We start from the raw sequence: 23,407 nt of genomic DNA, 5'->3' as shown, positions 1-23,407 counted from the left end.
TAGCCAGAGCTATGACCAGATCAAAGAAAAGGATTAAAGGCACCTGAAACTGGATGTAGAATTTCAAGTGACTAAGTCCAAATTTGCTTTCTACAACTCCTCTGCTTAGTGACTATCTGACAGTGGAGACATTTAACTGATTGGACATTTCATTTTTTGGCCTGGAAGTTTCTAGGTAGCTGCAGTTTTATGTTGGCTACCCAGCGCTTTAAACCCCAGTGGGTTTAAGTTTATGTAAGTTCCCATAGATGTTGATCAAATAAAAGATGGCGAAAGTAGTGAGTTCAACACAAAATCCTAATAAGAATGCTATCTGCATTCAGAAACATGGGAGAGGGAAAAAGGATTGTGCTGTGATTTCTGCTCCAAGCACAATATCTATTCTGTATTAATTTTTTATCCAACAGTCATTTAATACAAAATTTGTAAAACGGTGTTTAAAAAAATCACGGGGGCTGGGGTAAGAACCTAGGTCTGCCTAGATCCTGTCAAATACCCCAACAAGTAAGCAAAAATCATACTCCTTTTTTGCTTGCTTCTACTCCCATTAATTGTGTATTGTTTGCTGATAGTGGTCCAGCTATTAAAACAGGGGTGGAGGTGCTCTTACCTAGACTATTGTATATTCTCGCTGGTTGTGATGCTTGCTGATAATGCAGAAAATGCAGATTTGAACTCCTTCAGGCTAAGAACCTGAGACTAAAACTGTCTGGACAAGAGCTCTGATTACTGGTGTGTATCATAAAAGGTCTGGGCTGGCCACATCTGAAAAGGAAAGCAGAGAGTTCTGATCCTTTTTTTAATAAAAATTAAAGGTTTAGTAGATGACAGCTCCAGAGAGATAAATGCTCCATAAACACAGCAGGTACTAGATAAATGGTGTGCCTTCTCCTTACTGGCATTCAGCAGGACTTAACCCCATTAAGCTGGGGTAGCTGGTAGGACTACGTCAGGGTAAGAAGGTAGTGTTGGCAAGATACATTTGCATGTGGCCCATTGAAAGTAGAGATGTAGGCATGGATGTACTTCTACTGCAGTTGGTCCTTTATACATACATAGGATCACACATTCAGCTATTCTAAATGTCTTAAGCTAGGTCTACATGCCTATGTCTTTAGGACACTGAATTATAAGCTCTCTTTTAATGTGGTATCAAGAACTACAACCTGCATTTAAGTCTTACTGTGCTTCAAGAATTAGCATCCAAAAGGGCAGATATTTGTCTGTTGCTAACAGTCCACTTCTCCCTTTTTTAATCTATGCAGTGAATTTCAGTCAGGTCCTCCATCAGGCCCTTAGGTATGGAGTGGGTTGAGTATACATAAAATGTTCTAAAAGAACATTCCCCCCGCAAAGCAATAGATTTTGCATTAATATTGCAGGATGAGAATTAAATTGGTATGAAATTGTGCAAATATTTTCAGTCACTACCTATGAGAAATAGATTGGTACAGTCCTGTCCTCCAGTGAGGCAGTGAGTGGGAAACATTTGCAGGCATTTTAACCCAGCACCTGTACGGCTGCCAGTCCTGGCCCTGAATTCAAAGGGCAGGGGTGGGAGAGTCGGAAGGAAAGGATTGCTCTTGGCAAGAATTTTATCTGACTAACTCTCAGAAACAGAGCAATGGCAGCTGTTTGCCATGCAGCTCTGTTTATCACATGCTGGGGGTGAAGGTGCTTACGTATCGCATCTCTCCCTTCCCTTGTGCTCTTTGCAGCAGTTCCTTGGTGGGAATGCATGCAGATAGCCTTTCCTCTCTCCCCTCTTGCCCCACCTCAAGGTTTTTCCCTTCCTGGAGCACAGCTCTCGCCAACTCCCCCAAAACCCTCCCACTCTCTCCAGTTGGTGCTCCAAGTTGAAGGGACACAGAACAGAAAGAATCCAGAAAAACTGTGGACAAATAATTGGGTGTTAAAGTCATTCATAAAGCTGGGCAAACAAGAGGGCTGTTGGTGGAGTTGATGCTTACAGCAGCTTTGCTTCAAGCTTGTGCTATTACGTTTAAGAATGCCTTTAGAGCTGAGGGCTGGGTTAGGCTGTGCACCTCAACATAGCCACAGCGCTTTGCAGTTGCAGCGTAAATTAGCAAAGGATCTGGCCTATCAGTTTTGTCATGGGAACTGGTGGCTGCTTCTGAAACGTTCAAATTAGTGTGTAAAACACTTTCTATCCCAGCTGCCTCGTGCCTTGGTGACATTGTGCATCGATTCAGCCTATCACAGGTGGAAACACAAGCAGACCTTCTTAGCCACTAAGACAATACTGTCTACTGTTTAGATGAGATTTATTCAACTGACAACAGTGAACAGGATAAGTTGTGATATAGGGCAAAAACCCCATCTATATTATAACCCAATTTTTTAAAGTTTTGCTAAAGCTTTCATAATAAACATAGTAGTTCATTATTTCCTATTGAATATTTGTGAGACAGTGTCTGAAAGTAGAGTTTTAATGAAATTATGCTTATCAAAAATTACATAAGTGTGTACCCACAATACTTCAAAAAGGTAGCTTTACTAAAACTAATCAGCTAAGCTCATTTTTCAGCTGGTGGTTTATTAAAATTGTTACTTACTGTGGTACTTAAAGTCAAAATTGAGTATTAAGACATTTTAATTTTAAGCTTTTCTATAAACTTGTTTACTTTGAAGAAATAGTAGCTAAAATATTACTGAGTATAACAGAGTGAAAGAGAATTAACAACTTTATTTGAATGTGGACACTGTGAAATCAAAGCTCAAGTAAACATTTAAAGCCAAGTATAAAAAGTATTGGAAGAATGTTCCAAATTAGGAACACAATGTATGGTTGAATATGTATTTACAAAGTTCTCTGCCTTCCCTGTGTGTAGATTTCATAGCTCTGCCATTGCCCTCTGACAATGAAACTTAATCTTTGTTAATACTGGCCTTGGTCTCTCCAGCATGAGCAAGATGATGATCTCCTTAGGATAACACAGTCATGAAAACATGAGCCGCCTTCTCAGGAGCAACAAATGCTGCATCAAGACGTAATTTACAGAAGTTTCCAGGGTACTGAATTTCATATTTGATTACACTGGAGTATTTTAGAACATGTGTCATAGCAGTCAGCTCAAGCAGAGTGAAAGGTTTTCAATATAATATAATTTTTTATAATTTTTCAGAAAAATACGAAAATCTGCTTTTTATTAAATTTTATTCATATAAAAAGAAGATTAGGTTTTCTCCCTGGAACAAAATTACCTCTGAAGACTACTATTGTAAGCATTCATCTGCCTAAACTACAATAGCTACAGTAAGAAACTGAAAGCCTTTCCGGGGCATCCTCAGGCAGCTTTGTACCACTCTCTTGGGACAAATTTGTTTGTCCTGATAATTGTTACTGGATTATTGATGCAGTGGTCTTTTCTAGCTACCAACGTAACTGTATGTTTAGTTCCGATTTTTGCAGTTTATAGCACAAGTTTTATATACTCCTTTGAGCTTACTAAAATTTTGAGAGTAAGAAAATAAAAATACATGTTTTATTGTAGTTGAAGCAGCTCTTTCTTCTCCATTTCTCTAAAGGCAAGTTAAAATTTGAAGGGCAAACGAAGGGTAATTCTCCGAATGCAAAGCATGGCAAAGGCAACTCCTATGTAACGACTAAAAGTGACATACCAAAGAATACCCTACAGCTTCATAAGAAACAGAATTTGGCAGTGGACTGAAGGTAATTGGGAAATATGGTCATGCTATTACTATCGGGGCTATAAAAACCTATTGTGAAAAGTTGACCAGCAAAAATAATGCCATAGGTAAAGTTTCAGGATTATTTGTGCTAACCTCCATTTTTTTCCTTTTGAAGAAGGGTGTAATTCTCAAGTTTTCTTGCTGCTTTCAGTAACAAGATTGATGTTACTGATGATGGGAGTGATGTGTTTCTTTTAATGGAAAGGGTTATAGGAAAGAGTTCCTCTGCCATACGCAGATGTCAGAGAACATTTCTTCTTGGCAAAGAAAATGGGGGGGCGGGGGGGGGAAGATTAACAGGGCTATATAAAGCATGCTAGAGAAAATCTGTGATCTAGAAGTGAAATCTGAAAGGTTAGCCAAGTTGTTTAAAAAAAACAAAACAAAACAAAAAAAACCCACCCAAAATCAAACAACTCCCCAAACCCCCTTCCCCAAAAACCCCAAACCAAAAAACTCCAACAAAAATAACACATTCAAATGAAAAAGCATTTTTTGCATTTTTCAGGTGTTTTGATGAACAACTGTATTATTATTAGGTGGATATAGAAAACATCAGACTAGTTTTCAAACTGAAATATCATAACAGAAATTTAAAATTACACTTGGCCAATGTTTTTTCCATTTGTATGTATACTGTTTTGCAGGGTAAAGGTTAGACAAACATTACTAGAAAAACAGTTGCTGGAGAAAAAGGAACTGGCCCTTCAAGAAGCATATGAAGAAGAAGAAAAATAGAAATGCCTTTAAGCACTCCGACAGCAGGTGGTTTTATTTCCTGTATATAGTATTTTCATATACAGTAATGATACAAACACATACTGTCATATTACATGAAAGATAAAAAGAACAATCTATCAAAAGCAAATAAATGAAGAAATTAAAATGCACTTTTGGTCTGACTTTAGCAGTAATTCTGTCATGTTATAAATCCTATGTGCTTTGTAACTCTGACAACAGGTACATTATGATGTTAAATTGCACTGTAGAAGCTGTTGATATCTGAAAATAGATAGATACTATTTTTTCCTTTGGGTTGGATGTGATTTCTCTTTTTCTTTGTTTCTTTTTTTTGATTGTTTCTTTTTTAATAATCTTAAGTCTGCCTTGAGTCTTAGGCAAGATTTATGAGTAATTTAAATTCTTTTTAAATTCTGAAAACTTACAGACCTTGGACGACTTTTTTTCTTGAGATATTTGACTCTCTGTGAAACTTTTGCACGTTATTTTAAAAAGGACATCCCAGAAAATGCTTGCTAACATTTGTCATAGTAAATGTAGCATTTGGGGTTTTTTTCTATGGCTGACTTTTGAAGGAGTAATTTTACCTTCATTTATATTTTTATATCTAATTTCCTTGTTTTGTCCTCCAAAGACTAAAAGGAAAAATCTGGAGTTCACATTCTTTACACTCCAGGAACTGCAGCCTAAATGTGCAGCCAAAGGAAAATAAGGGAGGGAGAAAAGGTGTTCTTCAAACCCTTTTGAATTTGGGTAATTTAAACAGCACTAATGCAGCAGCTTTCTCCCCAGGACTACCCATGGTTAAAAATACAGTATTTGATGCAACCTTGACCTCACCTTCAGCATGTCCTTTGGCTTCAGGATTAACCATCCCAGTACAGTGTGCATGCCAGTGAAATTCTTCCTTAGTCCCTCCTGGACTGTTTGTGACCTTGTAAGTGCTTTCACTTCAGCATTTGGGTGTACAAAGTCAAGAAGAAAGAAAAATACAACAGAGGTCAAATACTCCAAGCCATCTTCTGTGGGAGAGCTAAGCATAACAGGAATAAATAAAACTAAGGGATCGTTGGTCTGTTATTTCAGTCATTTTTAAACTGTTGAACTCAGGCTCATTTCTAGTCAATAATGCTTTATTTTTAATAATCTGATTCAATTAAATATTTTGCAGTATTAACAGCGTTATTTTAGGTTGTCAATACATTTTTAATAATAACTCTATTACGTCTTTTCTAAGTTACTGGTTGAATGCATTGTCTTTTGCGTCAGATTTTACAAGAGGCTGGTTGAGAGTCATGATCTGTTGATCTCTTCTGACTGACCCAATTCTCTTACCAAAGTAGAAAATGCTTCCAGAATGGCCTTTGACCAGGATGGTAGAGTTCCCACTTCATTACATTCTTCTAACCAATATTTATTCTGTGTTTCACACTAATGAAATACTGCTTCATAAAATATGCCCCTTGGTTGTATGTGGGGAAAAAAAAAAAGATCTTTATTAAAGTCATCCAGTCTGTATATTTTGACAGCCTGTAAATACAAAGATGACATTTTATTAAAGAGATGGGAAAAAAAAATTATCATACACAGTTTTAAATATTTTTTCTGGTTTTAGCCATTCAGATGGTGTCCTGACTTTGATTATTTTGCTCATGCATCTTTCTGTATTTTTGAAAGTAGTATTAGCCTATATCTGAATATTTTAGCACAAAGAAAATAAGCAATGAAAAAAGGTTGGCTCTTGCACAATATAGTGTCTGAGAGAATCTTTGATACTGATCTAGCCACAGGAAATTAAACAGTTAAAACAGACGCACTTAAGAAAAAAACCAAAGAATTATGTTATTTGTGGCATATCACTCAATGTTGTTGCCCATGACTCTAAAAATTCTGAACTACTGATCTGAACACCCTTTGTTTCCATCAGAAGAAAAAGACGACATTTTGGACTTCCAGGAATTGTGGGTATTGCTAAATTATGAGTCTGCTGGTTCCTTTTGGTTACTGGTTTTGAATGTCAGAGCTCATGTCAATCTCTGCTAAAGAGCTGAGGTTGGTATTGCGTCTCTGTTATAGCATCCTTGCTGAGCCGAGGCCTCCTTCACAGCCAGGACCACACGCCACTGTTACCGTGCAAAGATCAGTAATGCATATATTTGGGAAGTGCTGTTTTCTGGTAGCCTAAAGCTTAGTGTAAGCTTATTTCCTACCAGGAGTGTGACAAGGTAGCAACATAAGCTCTCTCTTCATGGAAATGCCATCCAGCTTTCAAGTTTATGTTTTCAAGGACTGACAACTGGCATTCACAATGTGCAGGTTATTCTGTGTTAAGCCTGCCCCCATAGCAGGCAATTCTCCACTTTACAGCAGTTCTGGGCATGCACAGTGCTGTATTAAGTCCAGCCAATTAAACTGTCTCTTGTTTATTCCCCATGCTACGTGCGTTTGCATAGAGGCATTTAAGTCGGGCCCCCGATGAAGCTGTCTTACTGGCTGGAGTTCCTTTGTGCTGCTCTTCAGGCGCTCTCCTGCTGACCTGTGTTCCTCCTCCAGGCTCTGGGCATCTACTGCTGGCCCTGGCATCAAACTGGTAGGAGTGGGATGGATTGAGGTTCCTCTCCCCTGGCATCTCTAGTTTAAAGCCCTCTTCACCAGCTTGGCAAGCCTATGACTGAAGATGCTCTTCAGTTGGGATGTGATATGCAAGGGCTGAAGGAGGAGAAACCAGTGAGTTGTAAATGAAGCAGGAAACTGAAGTAACTATACTCCTGTTTTCAGGTCAGTCAGATTGCTGAGGACAGTGCAAGCTCAATTTCAAATGGAATTAAGCAACACGGGAGGATTTTTTTTGATTCCTTTACTGTTCCCCATCTGCTCAGTCTTTGCATTTGAAATTATTCCCACTCTGGAATTTGAAAATTATGTTTACAGAAAGAGAAGTGCTATGATATAATTCTATAGCATAAAAGCTTTCTTCTAGCACTGAATAAGATGAAATTTAACGATGTCTATAACTAAGCTTGTCCAGCACTTCCCATTTTAAGACATTTTAAAGCTTGGTAAAGGAGAGATGTGGTACAAGAGATGAAGTTTTTGTTTGGCTATTAAAATTTACCCAAATCTGACTGATGTGTGAGGTTCTGAAAAGCCTTAGCTTAAAAATGCTCTGAACATGTGGATTTGGGATTAATACCTGAATTCTCAGAATATTCTTCCTATTTCTACTCCAAACAGGTTTTGGTACTGCTCAGACTGCAATACGTGATTCCTGCCAAGCATATTAGTGTGCTCCATCCCAGAGCTCCAGGGGTTATGGATAATGTTCCCCAGTGTTGCTCTTCCCAGCAGCTCTGGACACTGTGGCAGGTGATGCTAGAACTGAAGGCAATGTGACACACTCTCTTGTACTGTCACTGCTCCCCCACTGTAGCCCATGGAAGAAGGATTTGAAAGAGGCTTACAAATTTTGTCAAATAACCTTTTGACAAATTTTAGAAGTAATTTCCCTGGCCATTAATTGTTGTTATGTAAAATAGAAGTGGTACTGCCACGTAGTCACAAGGCAACGCTGTGAGAAAAATCATAAACGTGTTTGAAGGACTCAGATTCCATAGAAACAAAGAGGAAGAGATTGAAAGTCTTGTGCTGAAAGCAGGGCTGAATTGATGGGGAACATTAGAGAAGTCAGCAACTCTTCAGTGGGTAGGCTGAATTAAAAGTCACTCAGTTTCTCATCTACCCTTTGAGTTTTGCTGAGGAATGACAACCAGGGCTCTTTGTTAAAATAGTTTGTGATCATTAATATTAAAAAGGATAATATCAAGTATGTGCAGTGAGTGTCCTGGTTTCGGCAGGGATAGAGTTAATTTCCTTCCCAGTAGCTGGTACAGTGCTGTGTTTTGGATTTAGGGTGAGAACAATGTTGATAACACACCGATGTTTTAGTTGTTGCTGAGCAGTGCTTACACTAGTCAAGGACTTTTCAGCTTCCCGTGCTCTACCGACTGAGAAGGCTGGAGGTGCACAAGAAGCTGGGAGGGGGCGCAGCCAGGACAGCTGACCCAAACTGGCCAAAGGGACATTCCATACCATGTGACGTCATGCTCAGTATATAAAGCTGGGGGAAGAAGAAGGAAGGGGGGGACGTTTGGAGTGATGACGTTTGTCTTCCCAAGTAACCGTTACGTGTGATGGAGCCCTGCTTTCCTGGAGATGGCTGAACACCTGCCTGCCGATGGGAAGTAGTGAATGAATTCCTTGCTTTGCTTTGCTTGTGTGGGCAGCTTTTGCTTTACCTATTAAACTGTCTTTATCTCAACCCATGAGTTTTCTCACTTCTACCCTTCTGATTCTCTCCCCCATCCCAGTGCGGGGGAGTGAGCGAGCGGCTGTGTGGGGCTTAGTTGCCGGCTGAGGTTAAACCACGACAGTGAGATAAGGCTTGTTCACTGTAGACTTTCTCTGCTTTTGAAGGCTTTATTTTATGACCAAAATTTTCTGACTGTCTTTTAAAACTCTTTAAATATATACATCCACAGATAACCTGTAAGATGCACTGTGTGTATGAGGAAAGTATTGTTTTGTTTCTATTTATCATTGCTGTGGTTTATTTCAACAGATCATTTCTGACCCTAGACTTCGTGTTGAGCTAGCTCTTCGAGAAGCTGGACTTCACAAAACACTTTATGCAAAAGAGATTTTACCAAAAATTCCTCCACTGAAGCTTCCAAGAAGACATATGGAATCCACAGCTTTTAAAATGTAGAGCGCCTCTCATATCAGGAGCAGAGAAGCTTCAGGGGTATTGTCTGGCCTATAACGTGAAAACTTTAAATAAATTTTCCTTAGGCTGTGTCATAGAACTACTTAGTTCTCAGTGCGTGCAAGCATTCAAAAAAACAACGTGCCTTTCTCATGCAGTACTACACCATTTTACGCATGCCTTGGTGAAGGTTTTATAGAGGTTTGGTGGGTGTAGGCTGTTGTAGTATAATTTCCTATGTCCCTTTCTACTGGGAGATAGGACACCTGTTACATGAAAGAATCCTACAGACATTACAGGCCAATCTGATATATACCATCTTGAGCAGGAACTCTGTTTTTTAATTGGCAGCATAAATCCAAAGTAGCTTTGCAGAACAGTCACTTTAGATTACATTATGATACATGAATACGTCCCACAACTTTCATTCCAGGTTTCCTGATAATTTGATTCTTTTAATTATAAAATCTTCATTATCGTGAATGTTTCTATTATTCCTTGATTATTATAAGAAGAAACTTAACCTTTGTCTATATTTAGAAACCAATTTGCTGTATCATATTTACTGCAAACCAGTCATGCAATTTCATATTGCAGATTAGTCTTTCAGTATAAATCATAAATTAGAAATAACGTTTCAGATCTGGGATCTTCATTTTGGAGCTGAAGCTACTGAATATGATTCTATTAAATGAAAGGGAAATTGATGTCATTTCATTTTGTAACTGATTATGTTTTCAAGCTTTACATAAGATGAGTGTAAAATGTATAAATAAGTTACAATTAGCAGCTTAACCAAAAATTTCTAAGGACGATGAATATCAAAGATCTGAACATCCATAGTTGTGTATCTAGATAATTATAGGAACTTCATTAATGTAATATTGTAATGCCTTATAGGTGTTAATGGATCACATACCTACAACACCTTGTGAAACAGACAGTAATTCCTCACTGTCAAAATGAGAAATTGAGGATCAGGCTAGATGAGAGCCCTGTCTGTGTTCTCCCAGCAGAGCCCACGGTGCAGGTCCAGCAAACACCAAGAGAGCAGTTTTACTGCTAGCCACTATATGCCACCTCCTTACCCGGCACAGACAACAGGCCCTCTTCTCTTGACATATTCAGCGACTGTACACCAGATGTTTTGCAATCAGAGACAAGCAACGTTAAGTTTCCACACCTCAAACTGATAGTAACATTGGCAAAATCTTGTAGCGTAAGCCTGATCTCAGCAGGTGTCTCTGAGCACCTGGGGGAGGGAGGTTTGCTCTGGCCTGGGTGTTCAAGGGTGCAAAGTCAGAAGCAGATGCAGACTCTAAGAAGGGTGCCAGAAGGGCAGGGGAAGAGCTGGTGTCACAAACTCCCGAGACCAAGCAAAGTTTAAGACTAGGAGCAACGTAATCTGAGTATTGAAGCTAAGTTATTTTAAGGGGGGGAGAAATGCTAGACTGCCCAAAAGCCATGGGAGCTGTATGTCTTCTGGATCTAGCTTTTGCGTGTTTGTGCTAAAATTACAATTCTTTGTATATTTGTGCATTTTATTTTGGTACCTCATTTGGGGTAACTCATTATTTTTAAAACACACTTGGCCAGCTTCATAACTTGTTGGATGTTCCTGCAGGGGAGACCAGCATTACTTTTCTTCTCTTTTGGAGACCAGATTGGCTGCTAGACTGCTTCCCAGAAACAGAAGATCCCAAACTTAAGGCAGTTGAATTTTTTTTCTTGCCTTTAAAAGCAGATCTACAAGATTATTTCAGTGGTGCAAAATCTTTTCAGATTATAGTTGTCTTGTCATCTTTTGTAAATACCAAGACATTTCTGAAGAAAAAAATCCAGTTGTTGCAAAACACTTACAAGTTTGTGCCAACTTATGTGCACGTAAGCTTACATGCACATTTATGTGTGTATTTATAGAAAAAGAAAAACATAAGTGATTGCAATGCCAGTTCTGACCCCTCTGAGAATAGAGAGGGCTTTGCGGTAACGGTCAGTATTTTGAAAAGGAGCTCACCAAGGACATGCGTTCTGAGCTCTGTAAACTACTGTCTCATCTGAAACCCTTAAAAAGTGTCAAACTCAGAATGTGCAGCAGAAAGACCATTTAACAACGTACTCATTAAGCTAAAAGCAAAATAAGAAAAACAAGAGTCTCTTTACTGGACAATGTTCTAGAAAATAGAGAGTTCACTATCTCCTGCAAAGGTAATGACCAGGACTGTGTTTCTGTAAGCTAGGGAAGAGCAAACCTCACCTATCAAATTAGGCAAAATGTTAAAGTATCATATTTCTTTTCCTGGAGTTATTTTAAATTATTTTCACAAAGGACTTAAGGTACATTACTTTTAGTATAGAAGTTTCTTAAGTGGACTGTGGACTTAGCAGAACTGAGTTTGAATGGTAGGTTAGATTGCATGTTAAGTGACTGGAGTGATTTTGTTTCCGTTCTGGGAGGACACTGCTCCTGTCCTGGGATTTGTCCCCCATCAAATTAATATTTGAGCCTAAAAACTGCAGTCTCAGAATGGAAACTAGGAACCAATCTCCTTTTCTTATAAAAAGTGGAGTTTGCTTTTTCATGGCAGCAAACTGAATGTATCCCAGATCAAAGTGCTGGTAAGTTGCTGGAGTAGCTCAGGGAGACCATGAAAGTGGAGTCTCTGTGCCAGGGGAGCCCATCGGGGGAGCACCCTGGACAGCCCCACTCCGCCGCCGGCCCCATGCCCCAGAAACAGACCTCTGCGGATGGGAGGAGGCAGCATGACAATGTGCAGTGGGGTGATGAGAGGGACGCCAAGAGAAACCTGCACATTTGGGAGGCAAATTGAGCTGTACCCGAGAGTGCGGAAATATTTCCAGGACTAGAGGGGCCCCAAGGTTACTGATGAAGCAGATTTTAGGATACTGACTGGAGAACAAGTGCCTTGGGGACGGCCCCTCGGCATGTCTGTAAGTATCTTTAGACTTACATGTTTTGTGCTCTTAATATCATTAATATCTTAAGATCCTCTCCCATGTTTTTTGATATGTTGAAATTTTGTTTACCAGAACTCTTAAATCCTGTAAGTTATTGTTCCAAAGGTGTCAAAATTAATTTGGAAGCAAGCTTGTTAGTGAATCTTAAGAACTGGAAGTGATTTCGGTGAGAAATTCTTCAGGCTGTAGGTTACCCTCTGTGAAAAACCCCTCCACTCAACCAAGGTGCAGTTTAGTCTCTTACAGCTTGTGGAGACACTTAAAGATGATTTACTGGATCGTTGATGGGTGTTGATTAGCAGATGAATGTGAAAGATGCAGTCCCTGGCAGTTGCCTGAAATCAGGTCAAGGTTATATCGGTAAGGTGTGCTCCCCATCCCTTTCCGTCTCGGGTGTCCCCATGCGTCCCGCGCCCAAACCTGCTGACCGTGCGACAGGGGCGAAGCTGCTCCTGCACAGCCCGGACAGTCTGTGCAAGGTGTGCTTCCCACACACTGACCTCTTGTGTTCAAACACTCTGGTACGCATCAGTTTTTGACAGATCTTTAAACATTGTATGAATGAAAGTCTGAACAGCCTTCGTAACAGCAATGAGTAACAATGGTCACAAACATAGATTAATTTTGCATGTCGTTTACTTAGGTTTTGGCTTTATGCCAGATGCAAAGTCATCTCCTTCCTAGAGTATCGCTGTGGACAGGAGCGACCCTAACAGGACAGTCCTTTGTGACCACTGAAGACAGGAGTGAGGACTGTGCAGTTTGGTAACACAATCTTAATTTCCATGCAAATTTTGGCTGGAGCTCTCCTTGGGTATGCAAGTGTGTTGGTGCAATTCAAGCCGTAGTGGGGGTCCGCAGCTCCTGCGTGGCAGTGTTCACTGGATCCGGCTGCCCCGCTCAGCCATGGAGGGCACCTGCCTGTGGGAGCACATCATGACCGAGTCTGCCTTTTCCATTTCCCACAAAAAGGGTCTGCAGTGTGCCCGTGTGGGTAGGTCCCGCCTGCCCGCTCCTGGCATGGCAGCGCTGGGGGCACAAATGTGCACTGTGCCGGCTGGGACCTGGCGCCCTGCTGCTCGTGCTGCATCGCCCATCAGTTGCTGGAGAAAAACGTGTTTCCCACCAGAGGGCGAGGCCCCAGGCGCTTTCGGATGAAGGCCGCGATCAGGCGCTGAGGCCGCTGCTGGTACTCCTGCAGCACCTCACGGGGTGCCCGGATCTGGTCCCCCTCCAGGCGGTCCAGGAGCGCCACGCAGACAACGGCGGCTGCAGGATGGCCAAAGCACTGCGTTACCTCACACGTGACAACAGGCACCCGCCACCTTAAAACACTGCCCCGTGGGGAAGGAGAGGAGGCCCTGCTCCCGTTGCCCTCCCTGGGGCTTGCTGGGGGATGCGCCCCGATGTGCTGGAGGGGTCAAAGCGGCAGGACCCCTGGGGAAGCCGCTGGCCACAGCACCGCTCTGCAGGCACCCTCCCCTCACCCAGTTTCTCTTCCAGCAAAACGGGGAAAGGCAGCACTAGAGGTACGGCCAGGATTTGTTTTAAGGCTGGGAGAGGGATAAGGGGGGATTAAGTTTTGTTTTGCCCAACACACGCTCAGGCCTTTTAAAACAAACTTGTTTTTTATTGAGCCACAAAATTTGTTTTAGTGTACTTTTCTAGTGAAAATCGTTAGGAATGCCTTTTTGGCCTTCAGGTTGTCTGAATCTTGCACCAAACCGAACCTTCAGGTCGGGTTAAGCTGGGGAGCATGGGGGTGCGGGAAGGACGCGGAGGCGACTGCAAGAGGACTCACCTTTCAGGCCACACAGCCCGCACAGGGCAGCAAATGCTGTGGACTCCATTTCAATGTTCCTCACACCGGCGTCATAAGCTCTTTTTAAGTACTCTAACTTTTTTTCACTGGAAAAAGAGCACAGTGCTCCATCTAATCTCCCCTGACCTTGAAAGGAAGCAGAGAAGTGTCACTGCTGACCCTGTGTGGGTTTACAGTCATGGTGAACGGGGTGTAGTTTCAAATGGAAAGTCCAGCAGTGCCTATGTTTTGTCTGAAGCCGACTAAGTTTTCCTTTGAATAGTTACTTAACTCATATTAACCTCAGTGTTTAAAGCCAGTGTGCTATGTCTCTGTATAGAGGAGAAAATTACACAGGTTTTAACACTTGTAAAAAGGATGAGTAAGCCCACAGGTGTTAAGTACAGGGGGTATATTGCACTCTGAAGGGGCAAGTCATCGCAGCTCCTCTGAGGTGCATGGAAATGAAGGTCAACTGTGAAGGTCTGCCAGGTTAAATCCAAAAAATGCCAAATTACTGTTGAAGAGGGGCATAGCAAGCTGTGCAGAATGGGAAAACTGAGGAGAGGAAAACCCTCTTAATTTAGGCTTAATTTTTCCTAAGGGGCTGCCATGATGGCAGGCAGCTGGAGCTGCTTGCGAGTGGTGTTCCCTGCTCGGGTGGCATTGGTGCTGGCCAGGGAGCTGGGTCCCGGGGCACTGGCGCTCCCTCCCACTCTCAGTGCAGCCCCGGGGCATCGCCGCAGGCAGGACCCAACGCCGTGCTCGGTGTGTCCAGGCATGGGCACCCATCCTGATCCTCTCCTCTAACTCCACTGGTGTCTTTGGCTGTCCTGCAGCTGCACCTGGGACCACAGAGCGGACCTGTGCCCAGCGCAGCTACTCCTCTCACACAGTATGTAAAGTCCTTTGTGCAAGCAAAATTTATACCTCTGGCTGTGCTAACCTGGGTGGAGTGCTTCATTTTATTACTGTTCCTACTGTTAATCCTCTCAAATAGCTTTTTGTTTAAATAAAACATGGTCTTGAGCAATACACAGATGGTCGCATTTGCAAGCAGATCCAAAAGTTTATAAATAGTCCTCAGATTATTAATTCTTCATTTATTACATTTCATCTACTCTGCAATCAGCATTTAATTTTGCAAAGGAAACGGTTCCAGAGCAACCAAAGTTTGTTTGCGTAAATGTCACGTGCTTGCTGACATTTTTCTAGTGTTTGGTAGTTCTGAAGTTACAATCTTGTTGTAGCAAACAACTCAGTGTAACCCATCTGCTAGGCTCACTACAGGATTGTGGACAAGGGACTGTTTTCTTTGCCAGGGTGAGGCTAGGGGGAGGGTCTGCAACCGTGCATGGCTCCCATGTAATGGCTGGACTGGGAGGCAGCAGGGGTCCCCCCGGGCACCTGCATTGTCCCAGGGAGCAACCGCTGCTGGGTGGATCTTCACTCTTGATACACCACCAGCTACAGCAGCGCTGGTCTTGCAGGTGACATTAAAAATTTAACTGGCAGATGCACAAGAGACCAATTAGCAGAGTAGGCCTCACCCTGGCAAAGTGCCGAAATTGGTACTGTTTGTTCTGAAGGTGTACCCTGCTCTGACCACTGAACAAACTCTAACGTATCAGGTGGGTCAGCTCCTGCAGCCCTTCTTAGGCTTTGGCAGCATGGATATCTTTGCCTACGTAAGAACATAAAGACTTGGCATTATGTTTGCGGGGAGGAAGGACAGTCAAAGATCATTTTACCTTCATAGAAGTCATAGGTGCACATGGTATGGCCAATAAGCGTGCAAAAGTCAGGAATCTCCTTGCTGCAGGCGAGTAGTTCCTCTGCGAGGTCCTCATCCAGCTCAGTGCTCCGCACCACCACATCATCCAGCACCACCTGCTCAAACCGTGGCTTGAAGGAGGAGTCCACCGCCATGTCCGTGATCACAACAGACCCGGCCTCGATCCCTGTGAAAATGAAGGCTGAGGCTAAGCCAGAGCTCATAACACTTGTGACCTGCTGCAAAACTTCAGCATGACAGAAAAATCTCTATAGATGTATGTGTGACTGTGGGATTGCTCTTTTAGTGAGTAAAACAGACGTGAGAGAGTAATTTAAATTCATGCAGTAGCACAGATGTAGAAGTAAAATGTACAGAATCAGCACACAATGAGTGATTGTGGGAACGTGCTGAGCAACAGTGTTTTAATTGCTTCTGGTTTGCAGAGATCATGCCCCACCACCAGCTTGTGCAGGCACAAGCAGCACCTCTGCCCCAGCCAGGGGTCCCACCAGTGTGGAGGACTACAGGCACTGGGACAGCCGGGAGGATCTCAAAGCATGACAGTGACTTCCAGTCAAGTGTTTTCTGTTTGAAAAGTGATACCCAGTTGTTGTGAATTCAAGGCCTTTGTTCATTATGAAAATGTGCACTCTGCTAAGCCAGTCACTAGAAGTTTGCTGGGTTTTAACCCAAAACAAAATATCATGTTTGATATTTGGGGACCTGACAAAATCCTAAAGCTCATAATTACATGACCTATTGCAGAGAATGTTTTTTATTAAGACCCTCTTTGCCCAGAAGAAAGACCATGGATAGCTTACCTAAGCCTCCAGAAGTACCGATACGTATAATAGTAACGTCTCGGCATTTTGCATGGTGCAGCAGTTTGATTAGTTCATGAAGCATGATGGAAATGGAAGGGATGCCCATCCCGTGCTGTTGGGAGGAGGAAAAAGAAAAACATCATTCCCTTTGATGCTGCGGCAGGTGACAGGTACGTGACTGCAATGAGCCTAGGGTTACGCTGTGGCCTCTTTCCACTGATGAGGCCAACAGTGGGTTTTTGACAGGGAAGAGACATCTCAGGGTCTATGTAGCCTGTCCAGGTAAAGCATCTCACCCTCTTCTCCTCCCCTTGATGCTTTTAAGGCTTTTGTCAATAGAGCTGATGTTCATCCCTGGGGACCAGTATGACAGATGCACAGATGGCGTCATTCCTTCAAGAAAGGTCTCTCCACGAATGCATCCCCATGGCTGAATGCTCCAAGACCTTCCCCTTGTGTTGCCTGTCCTTACACCATGTGCTGACTTCCATTCTTTGTCGTGTCCTGCTCATACTCTTGGAGTGGTGAATTTCAGTGAGGACAACCTGAGCCTCTGCTTCTCTGGGTGCCTCCCAGCTCACCCTCGCCCCACGCTGGAGCACCTCCACCTGCATCACTGGGCATGAAGGACAACAGATGGGTTTGTGCCCCTCGGTGAGGACCGGTTTCGGGGTCAGGCATTTGCTGCGTGAAGCCTCACGCCTCACAGGCCACCTGTCCTGTTTCCTGGCTCGCATCACACACCCTGGTGTCCCTCCGTCCCCAGTGCCTGCCTGGCTGCCTGCAGGCTCTCCCCTCTGCCGGCACCAGCCCATTCCCTGTCCTCTGCCACAGCTTGCGGTGCCCCGCTGCCCCATCTCCGCTGCCAAACCTCTGGGCTGGCAGATGTTTTGCAAATCTGGAGCTGTTGCGGCTGCCTATGCTTTCTGCCCAGCGCTCCCTCACGTGATCATCTTAGTTTTCTGCTCCATTGCTCAACTGCCATCCTTTTCTCGGCTTTACCTTTAAAAACAAAAGGTGTTTGGTGGTGTGGGGGTTGTTTTTTTTCCCCCTGTAAAAAATGCCTCACGTTTTTTGGTTTCGCTATCACGTTCAAAAACCTGAAGGAAGCATATGTAAAGAAGCACAGCTAATTTAACATACGCAGTTTTCGTATTGCTTTGTCTCTTTTCATTTGGCTGTGAGACTGATGGTCTATTAGGCTTGTATCATGTTTTAAATATGAAAACATTTTGCATGTTGTTATTCTGGAACATCAGCCTGACTTATTTGCCAATGCCTAAAAAATTTATTCTCATTGTAAATATTCAAAGCAGGAAACTGTGTTCCTGCCTCCGGTATGTTTGACTTCATTTGTGTTTCTAAGCAACTTGCAAAAATGTGATGTTGGCAGCTGCACAAAGTGTTTTGGGTGAGGCTTGCTGCGTGCTCTGCCCTGCGTCCTCTCACAGGGATGAGCCCAGGGGTTGATGGCTTCTGCATTGGCACAAAACTGGTGCATGGCCAAGAGCTCAGCATCAGCTTTTCTTCCAGCTGTGTCACAACTACTGCCAGATGGGAGAATAGCAAAACTTGTGGGTTTTTTCCCCTTTGGATCCTGTCAGATTGATTCCCTCAGGCTTTTCCGTCAGTCAAGTTTGGTTTGGTTTTGTCAGAAGGACCAAACATGAGCTGTGTTGTGCGAGTGACGCTGTCTCCTGTGAATCAGATTTAAGACTAATCTTGTGCAGGAAGAAACGAGGGCAGGACCAAGCCTTGGGTTGTGAGCACCCCACCAGCACAGCCTGTATTTGCTTTTTCCTTTGTGCAGTGCCAAAAATTCTGCTGCTGTTAAAGAATAATTAACAATAAAGCAAGATTTTTACTTTAGCGCTCATGTCAATGGAATACTTCCAGCAATATTTCATAGTTCATGTGTGGTGGGAAGTGGTCTTTGCCTCTTGAATTGCCAGAGTGCTGAGCTGAGCAAAATACGTGCATGTTCATTTTTAATACGATGCTTTTTAAACTGAATGTGTAGGGTGCTGAGAAATATCATTCAAACAGAAGCAGCTTTACCATGGCTGAAAGGTTGTACTGGTGGTAATGGCTGAAAACTGAAAAGAGGGAAAAAATCTGCTGGTGGGTGTTGAGGGAAGCAGAGGCATGGGAGAGGTCATGCTGGCCACCCTCCCTGCTGCCGGGGGAGACGGGGCCCCTACGCCATCCCGCTGTGGGACCACACTGGCAGCAGCAGACCCTGGGGCAGGGGCTGCGGTGAGTGCCCCGGATGGAAAACGCATGCGGTACGGTGCAGTACTTACACTGATGGAGAGCACCGGCCCAGCCCAGTACATGGCATATCGGTCCGTCCCTGCGCAGATGTCTGCCAGGTCCTCCCCGTCACCCATCAGTCCCAGTTCCTTGTGCATGAACTGGGCAAATGCCCTCATCCTGTTTGGGCTGCCACCAACGCAGACAAACTGGATGTAAAATATGAACATGTTGGTACTTTTTAGCTAAAATAGGTACCAAGATTCAGTCGTAATGTGGCAGTGGCAGGCTGCACTGGACACACCTCCCCAGAGAGCACAGCGGGATGCCACTTCCTTGCAGGCGAGCAGGGGACATCAAAACAATGGAGGGTCTTGAAAACCGGAATTAACATTAAAACCAAACTGTTACTCCTTTAGGGTTGTGACTACACTAGGTCCAGACAGCTGTACAGCTGCACGTACTTGGGTATCAGTCCCAGGCCAAGAAAATGTAAAATAATTCAGCAAATTTAAGCTGTTAGTATTCCTACTGACAGCAAAGCAAAACCAGATGTTAGAGTAGCTCGTTGTTTAATTTATTCTATCAACAGTGTTGACTGCAATTAGTAAGCACTGCTGATGACACAGAGGCTGTAAAGTCAGGGAGAAAAAGGACAAATTTTACATATTAAAATAAAAAATGCTCCCTGAACGTAGGAGGGGGACCAGCATGTGACTGCAAGGGCAGCACTGCTGATCAGGCTGCCAGTGGCACAGAGGAGCAGGAGCCTGTGCGTGGCAGCGGCTGTGCCAGGCTGCTCAAGCCCCATGGCACCATGGCTCTTCCCCCGCGCCGCTGGGGAAATGCTCTGATTTAAAATGGAAGAGGAATGCGGTCGTGACAGGCTGGTTTTGACAGCAGGTCTCAGCCAAAAATACGACATCCTCTTTCCCTTGTCTCCAGTAGATGATGATCAGATGCTTTGGACAAATACTTCCTCCGTCTGTCCTCTAACACGGGGGCCAATATAAAATCAGGTTTTATGGAACTACAGGTTTTTAAAAGGATAATTTTCTATTGGGATTTCTACCCAAAACAAGCAAGGACAGATGATCTCCCTGCCTGGGCTGCCCTAGGTCGCTGAGTCTGTTTACCGAGCAGCCGGGCCCCGTCCCCAGTGGGAGCATCGGCAGCAGCGGGGCCCCGGCACGAGATAGCAGAGCTGGGACGAGGGGCTGGAGAGCCCTGCGGGGCTGGGAGCTGCTGCCTTGCTTTTGCACCTGCTATTTACCTTTATGTCCCCAAACATTGCCAGCAGGTTGTGCGTCTTCGTTCCCAAGTCCAGGTGATACAGAACATCCTCCTCCATCGAGTCCAAGTACGGGTTTTTAATGTGGACAAGCCCACTGCTGTGGGGAGATGGGGTGAAGATGGGTCAGGGCAGCGGGCACTGGGCAGTGCCCGCAGGAATGGGGACAGGGCAGGACGGGGTGTGGGGTGGCCTGGGAGCCCCTGTGAGGGGCATGCATGGCCCTGGTGTCAGGGAAGGGACAGGACAGGGATGAGCCAGCTCTGTGTGGCAGCTGGGATGGCTGCCTTTCTGTCAGAGCCCTGCTGTTACATGAGCTGTCCTCCTCCTTACATCCATCGCTATTGGTAACCTCTTCGACATCTCTCTTATTGTGTCTGCGTATTTGGCAAAAATGTTTCTCAATATTTATCATCAATTTTGTCAATGGCAACCTTAGGTCTTTCTTTCATATAATTCTGCCAGAAATATGTAGTGGATAATGTATTGTGCTATTTTGTATGTGACAGCTCATTAAGTTCTTAGCAAATCAGGATTTTATATTTATATTGTCCCAAATAACTGCCTAGCAGTACAAGTGCAAATTAAATTCATATTCTGCAGACAGCAGGAGGCCAGTTTGCCTTGCCTTTCCACCTGCTTTAATAGATGGAAAGCAACTAAGTAACAATACAAGTCAATTTTATAAATAAGGCTTAAACAAAACCCAGAGAATATTTTTCTTGTCTTATTAAAACAAATGCAAACCCTCCTCTGTTACTCACCCAGAGTAACCTGTTGTTTCAGTCATAGCAGCTCTACCAGAGTCAGCTGAAAGTGATACTCTGCAGAAAAGCTAAGGAAAACACACCGCTATTTCTTCAGCTGTCGCGTTTTGGAGCTCAGAAGAGGTTTTAAGGGGCTCTGCAGGGGGTTAAATACCCTCTCTCTCCTTTGTGCGGTTCCCAAGACCAACAGTGGCCAGTCCCCCTCTGCCCACTCCCCTTTGCCCCATCAGGTGTGAGAGGTTTCTCTTTGGGGCCAGCACTGTGGTTTGTCCCAGATTGGCTGTTTTTGGAGGTGTGTCACTGTTAACCTCGACTCTCCTTCCACTGCTGTGCTCAGGCAGCGACGGCCGGGGCTGGTGACCCACTTGCCCTCTGGCCAGCAGGGCGGGCGCCAAGGCGCGTGGCAGGCACACGTGTGCTCCGGGACGCAGGCCTGCCCAGCTCCGGCAACAGCTTCGTGCCAAGGGTTTGTCTGAGTTGGCTGCCACGGCGCTCCTCCCCCGGGCTGTGCTTCCCCTAGGCCCCAGGGATTGAAACGGTGCTCCCACCCTGGCCGCCGGCTTCAGACCATGCCTTTCTCTGGTCCCGTTCTGTGCAAATCTGAAACCACCCTGTGTTTTTTCTCAGGTGCACAAAGAAAGAGCTAATGCTGTAGCGACCTTCCGTGGGCTCTGTGAAGGGGTGGTGGTGCATTAGGAGCGGCTGTGCCACAGCCCCCGGCTCAGAGCAATGGCTCACAGCTGCAGCAGCCTGGGCTGTTTCGTGGGTTCCTGTGCGGGTGCAGATCAACCCGTGCCAGCAGAGCAGCTGCCTCACACCCGGTGCTCGCTGGTGCTTGCAGGTCCCAGGTGTCTGTGTGGCATCAGCCTGCCAGGGCGCTTGGATGGGATGAGCTCCCCAGGGGGAACAGGGCTTGGTGGGGGGACTGGCTCCAGGGTTGGGGCTTTGGCATGCTTGGCTCCCCAAGCCCTGGCCAGCCTATCTGAGCGTGAGCTGGAGGCCGGGGCGCCTTTTACGTTTCGAACCATCATGGTCCTCCCGGGTGGCCCAGAAAACTGAGACGCTTACTCACAAGGTAAGCGTCAAAAGATGGATGTTCCCATTCCCACTAATCCCCATCTTCACCCTCATGGCTCTTAACACAAAAAAGTGACTTGCAATAGATTTGTTTCTCTCATTGGCTAAGCTCCCCAGAAGGCAGCACTGCTGATTACTACAGCGGTGCCCAGGTACAGCGATGGACAGAGGTAGGCTACTGCCACTCAGAAACGGATCCTGGAGTGAGTGATCCTGGCCTGGAGAGGCTGATTTTATTCTCAGCAATGTCCAGACAATGATTTTTGTTCTCACTGTCCACACCTGACTCCGTCTCAGCCCAGGAACCCTTCAGGATCGTTTGCGGTCAGGGTTGTCAGTGGCAGGCTTGCCCTGCTCCTGGGAAGGCCGGCTGGCGCTCGAGGGCTGTGGGAGGAGCGCATGCTGGCTTCCCCAGGGCCTCTCTCCAGCACAGCCCTTCCCTCGGCTCCCTCAGTTCAGGAGGCGCCTTTGGTACCGCTGTGCCCCACCCGGGGTCACTTCTCAGACCCCTCCTAAGGACACAAGGGACTTTGCACAGCAGCCCATCGCACCTAAGCGCCCCATGTCAGCTGCAGGTGTCACAGCAGTGCTCAGTGACCACCCTCATGTGCGACAGGCCTGGGCGATGGCTGTGCTCCACGGGGCACAACCACTGCCTGCAGTCCCCAGGGCCATGGAGCATGCAGTGAGATGCGGGGCATGCCTTGGGGTGCTGGACAGGGCCTGGGGAGTAGGCAGCAGTGCCGGAGTAGCCACCACAGCCCCTGCTTGCAGCTCAGACCAAAGGGCAGCATGGAGGCAGCATTGCACCAGCCAGGCCAGGTCCCCCCTGCTCCCAGTGTGAACTGCAGGACACCGAGCAAGCCTGTGGGCGCTCGGTCTCTGTCTCAGTGCTTCTTGGGTTGGTCTCATCAGCAATGAGCTGCCTTATGAGACAGATGTGCACAAGTGTCCTGTGCTTCAGGAGCGGGAGAAGACTGGAGATACTGGTCCTCCTGCCTGTCCCTGACACAATGTGAGACATTGCCCAGAAGATATTTTAGGCAGCGGCTGGAAGAGCAGAATCTGGCATTCGCCATTGGCCTCTAGAAGAATGGTAGATGAAAGCTCTGGTTAATCAGTTAAGTGAAGTGCTAGGTAACTAATTACCATGGTGAACTGAACCAAAAAACACACTCGATTTCAGTGCAGATTTTGTCAGCCAATGCTTTTGATCTGCTGCAGTCTCAGATTGCTTCTCTGTGATTTATGTGATCACCATCGCAGGTCCCCTGGCTGTTACGGCAAATGCTTGTCCTAGCAGTGAACTGCGGAGAAGCACAAACAGTTTGCAGAAGCAGCCAGCACGCTCATGGGCAACTTTAATTGCCTACAGAGGTTTTTATTATTTTCTTTTTTTAGCTTTGACAACTTTTGTAATT

At 44.9% G+C, this 23,407-nt stretch overlaps 2 protein-coding genes across 3 annotated transcripts in view; one reads left to right on the top strand and one right to left on the bottom strand.

Moving 5' to 3' along the window:
• The window catches only part of CCDC148 (coiled-coil domain containing 148), a gene marked incomplete at its 5' end in the record, with an annotated part of 67,706 nt that extends 63,102 nt beyond the window's left edge, over nucleotides 1–4,604 (top strand). The window contains 1 exon segment of the mRNA XM_076340610.1: nucleotides 4,362–4,604. Within this exon segment, the coding sequence (XP_076196725.1) occupies nucleotides 4,362–4,452 (91 nt within the window).
• Nucleotides 4,605–12,724: 8,120 nt separating this feature from the next.
• Nucleotides 12,725–21,082, bottom strand: UPP2 (uridine phosphorylase 2). 2 transcript variants are annotated; one of them, XM_076343242.1, is made up of 7 exons: nucleotides 20,907–21,082; nucleotides 20,125–20,242; nucleotides 18,902–19,060; nucleotides 16,596–16,710; nucleotides 15,749–15,958; nucleotides 13,998–14,144; nucleotides 12,725–13,465 (listed from the first exon to the last, which is right to left on the bottom strand). In XM_076343242.1, exons 1-7 carry the CDS (start codon nucleotides 20,930–20,932, stop codon nucleotides 13,293–13,295), a joined length of 948 nt encoding a protein of 315 aa, XP_076199357.1. In that variant the 5' UTR covers nucleotides 20,933–21,082; the 3' UTR covers nucleotides 12,725–13,292. The 2 variants fall into 2 exon arrangements, with proteins under 2 accessions (XP_076199357.1, XP_076199358.1); XM_076343243.1 differs by lacking the exon at nucleotides 13,998–14,144.
• Nucleotides 21,083–23,407: the final 2,325 nt, after the last annotated feature.

Source organism: Aptenodytes patagonicus, chromosome 6 (genome assembly GCF_965638725.1).
Source record: "Aptenodytes patagonicus chromosome 6, bAptPat1.pri.cur, whole genome shotgun sequence".
In the NCBI taxonomy this organism is placed as follows: Eukaryota; Metazoa; Chordata; class Aves; order Sphenisciformes; family Spheniscidae; genus Aptenodytes; species Aptenodytes patagonicus.
The sequence above is the reverse complement of the archived record's forward strand: the minus strand, read 5'-3'. Positions and strand labels throughout refer to the sequence as shown.

Coding starts and splice junctions, on each gene's coding strand:
- UPP2 (XM_076343242.1), bottom strand. CDS start 20,932: ATGACTGAAACAACAGGTTACTCTGG. Junction 20,243..20,906: donor GAAACAACAGGTTACTCTGG/GTGAGTAACAGA, acceptor ATCTCCCCACAG/CAGTGGGCTTGTCCACATTA. Junction 14,145..15,748: donor CACCTATGACTTCTATGAAG/GTAAAATGATCT, acceptor CTTCCTTTCAAG/GTCAGGGGAGATTAGATGGA.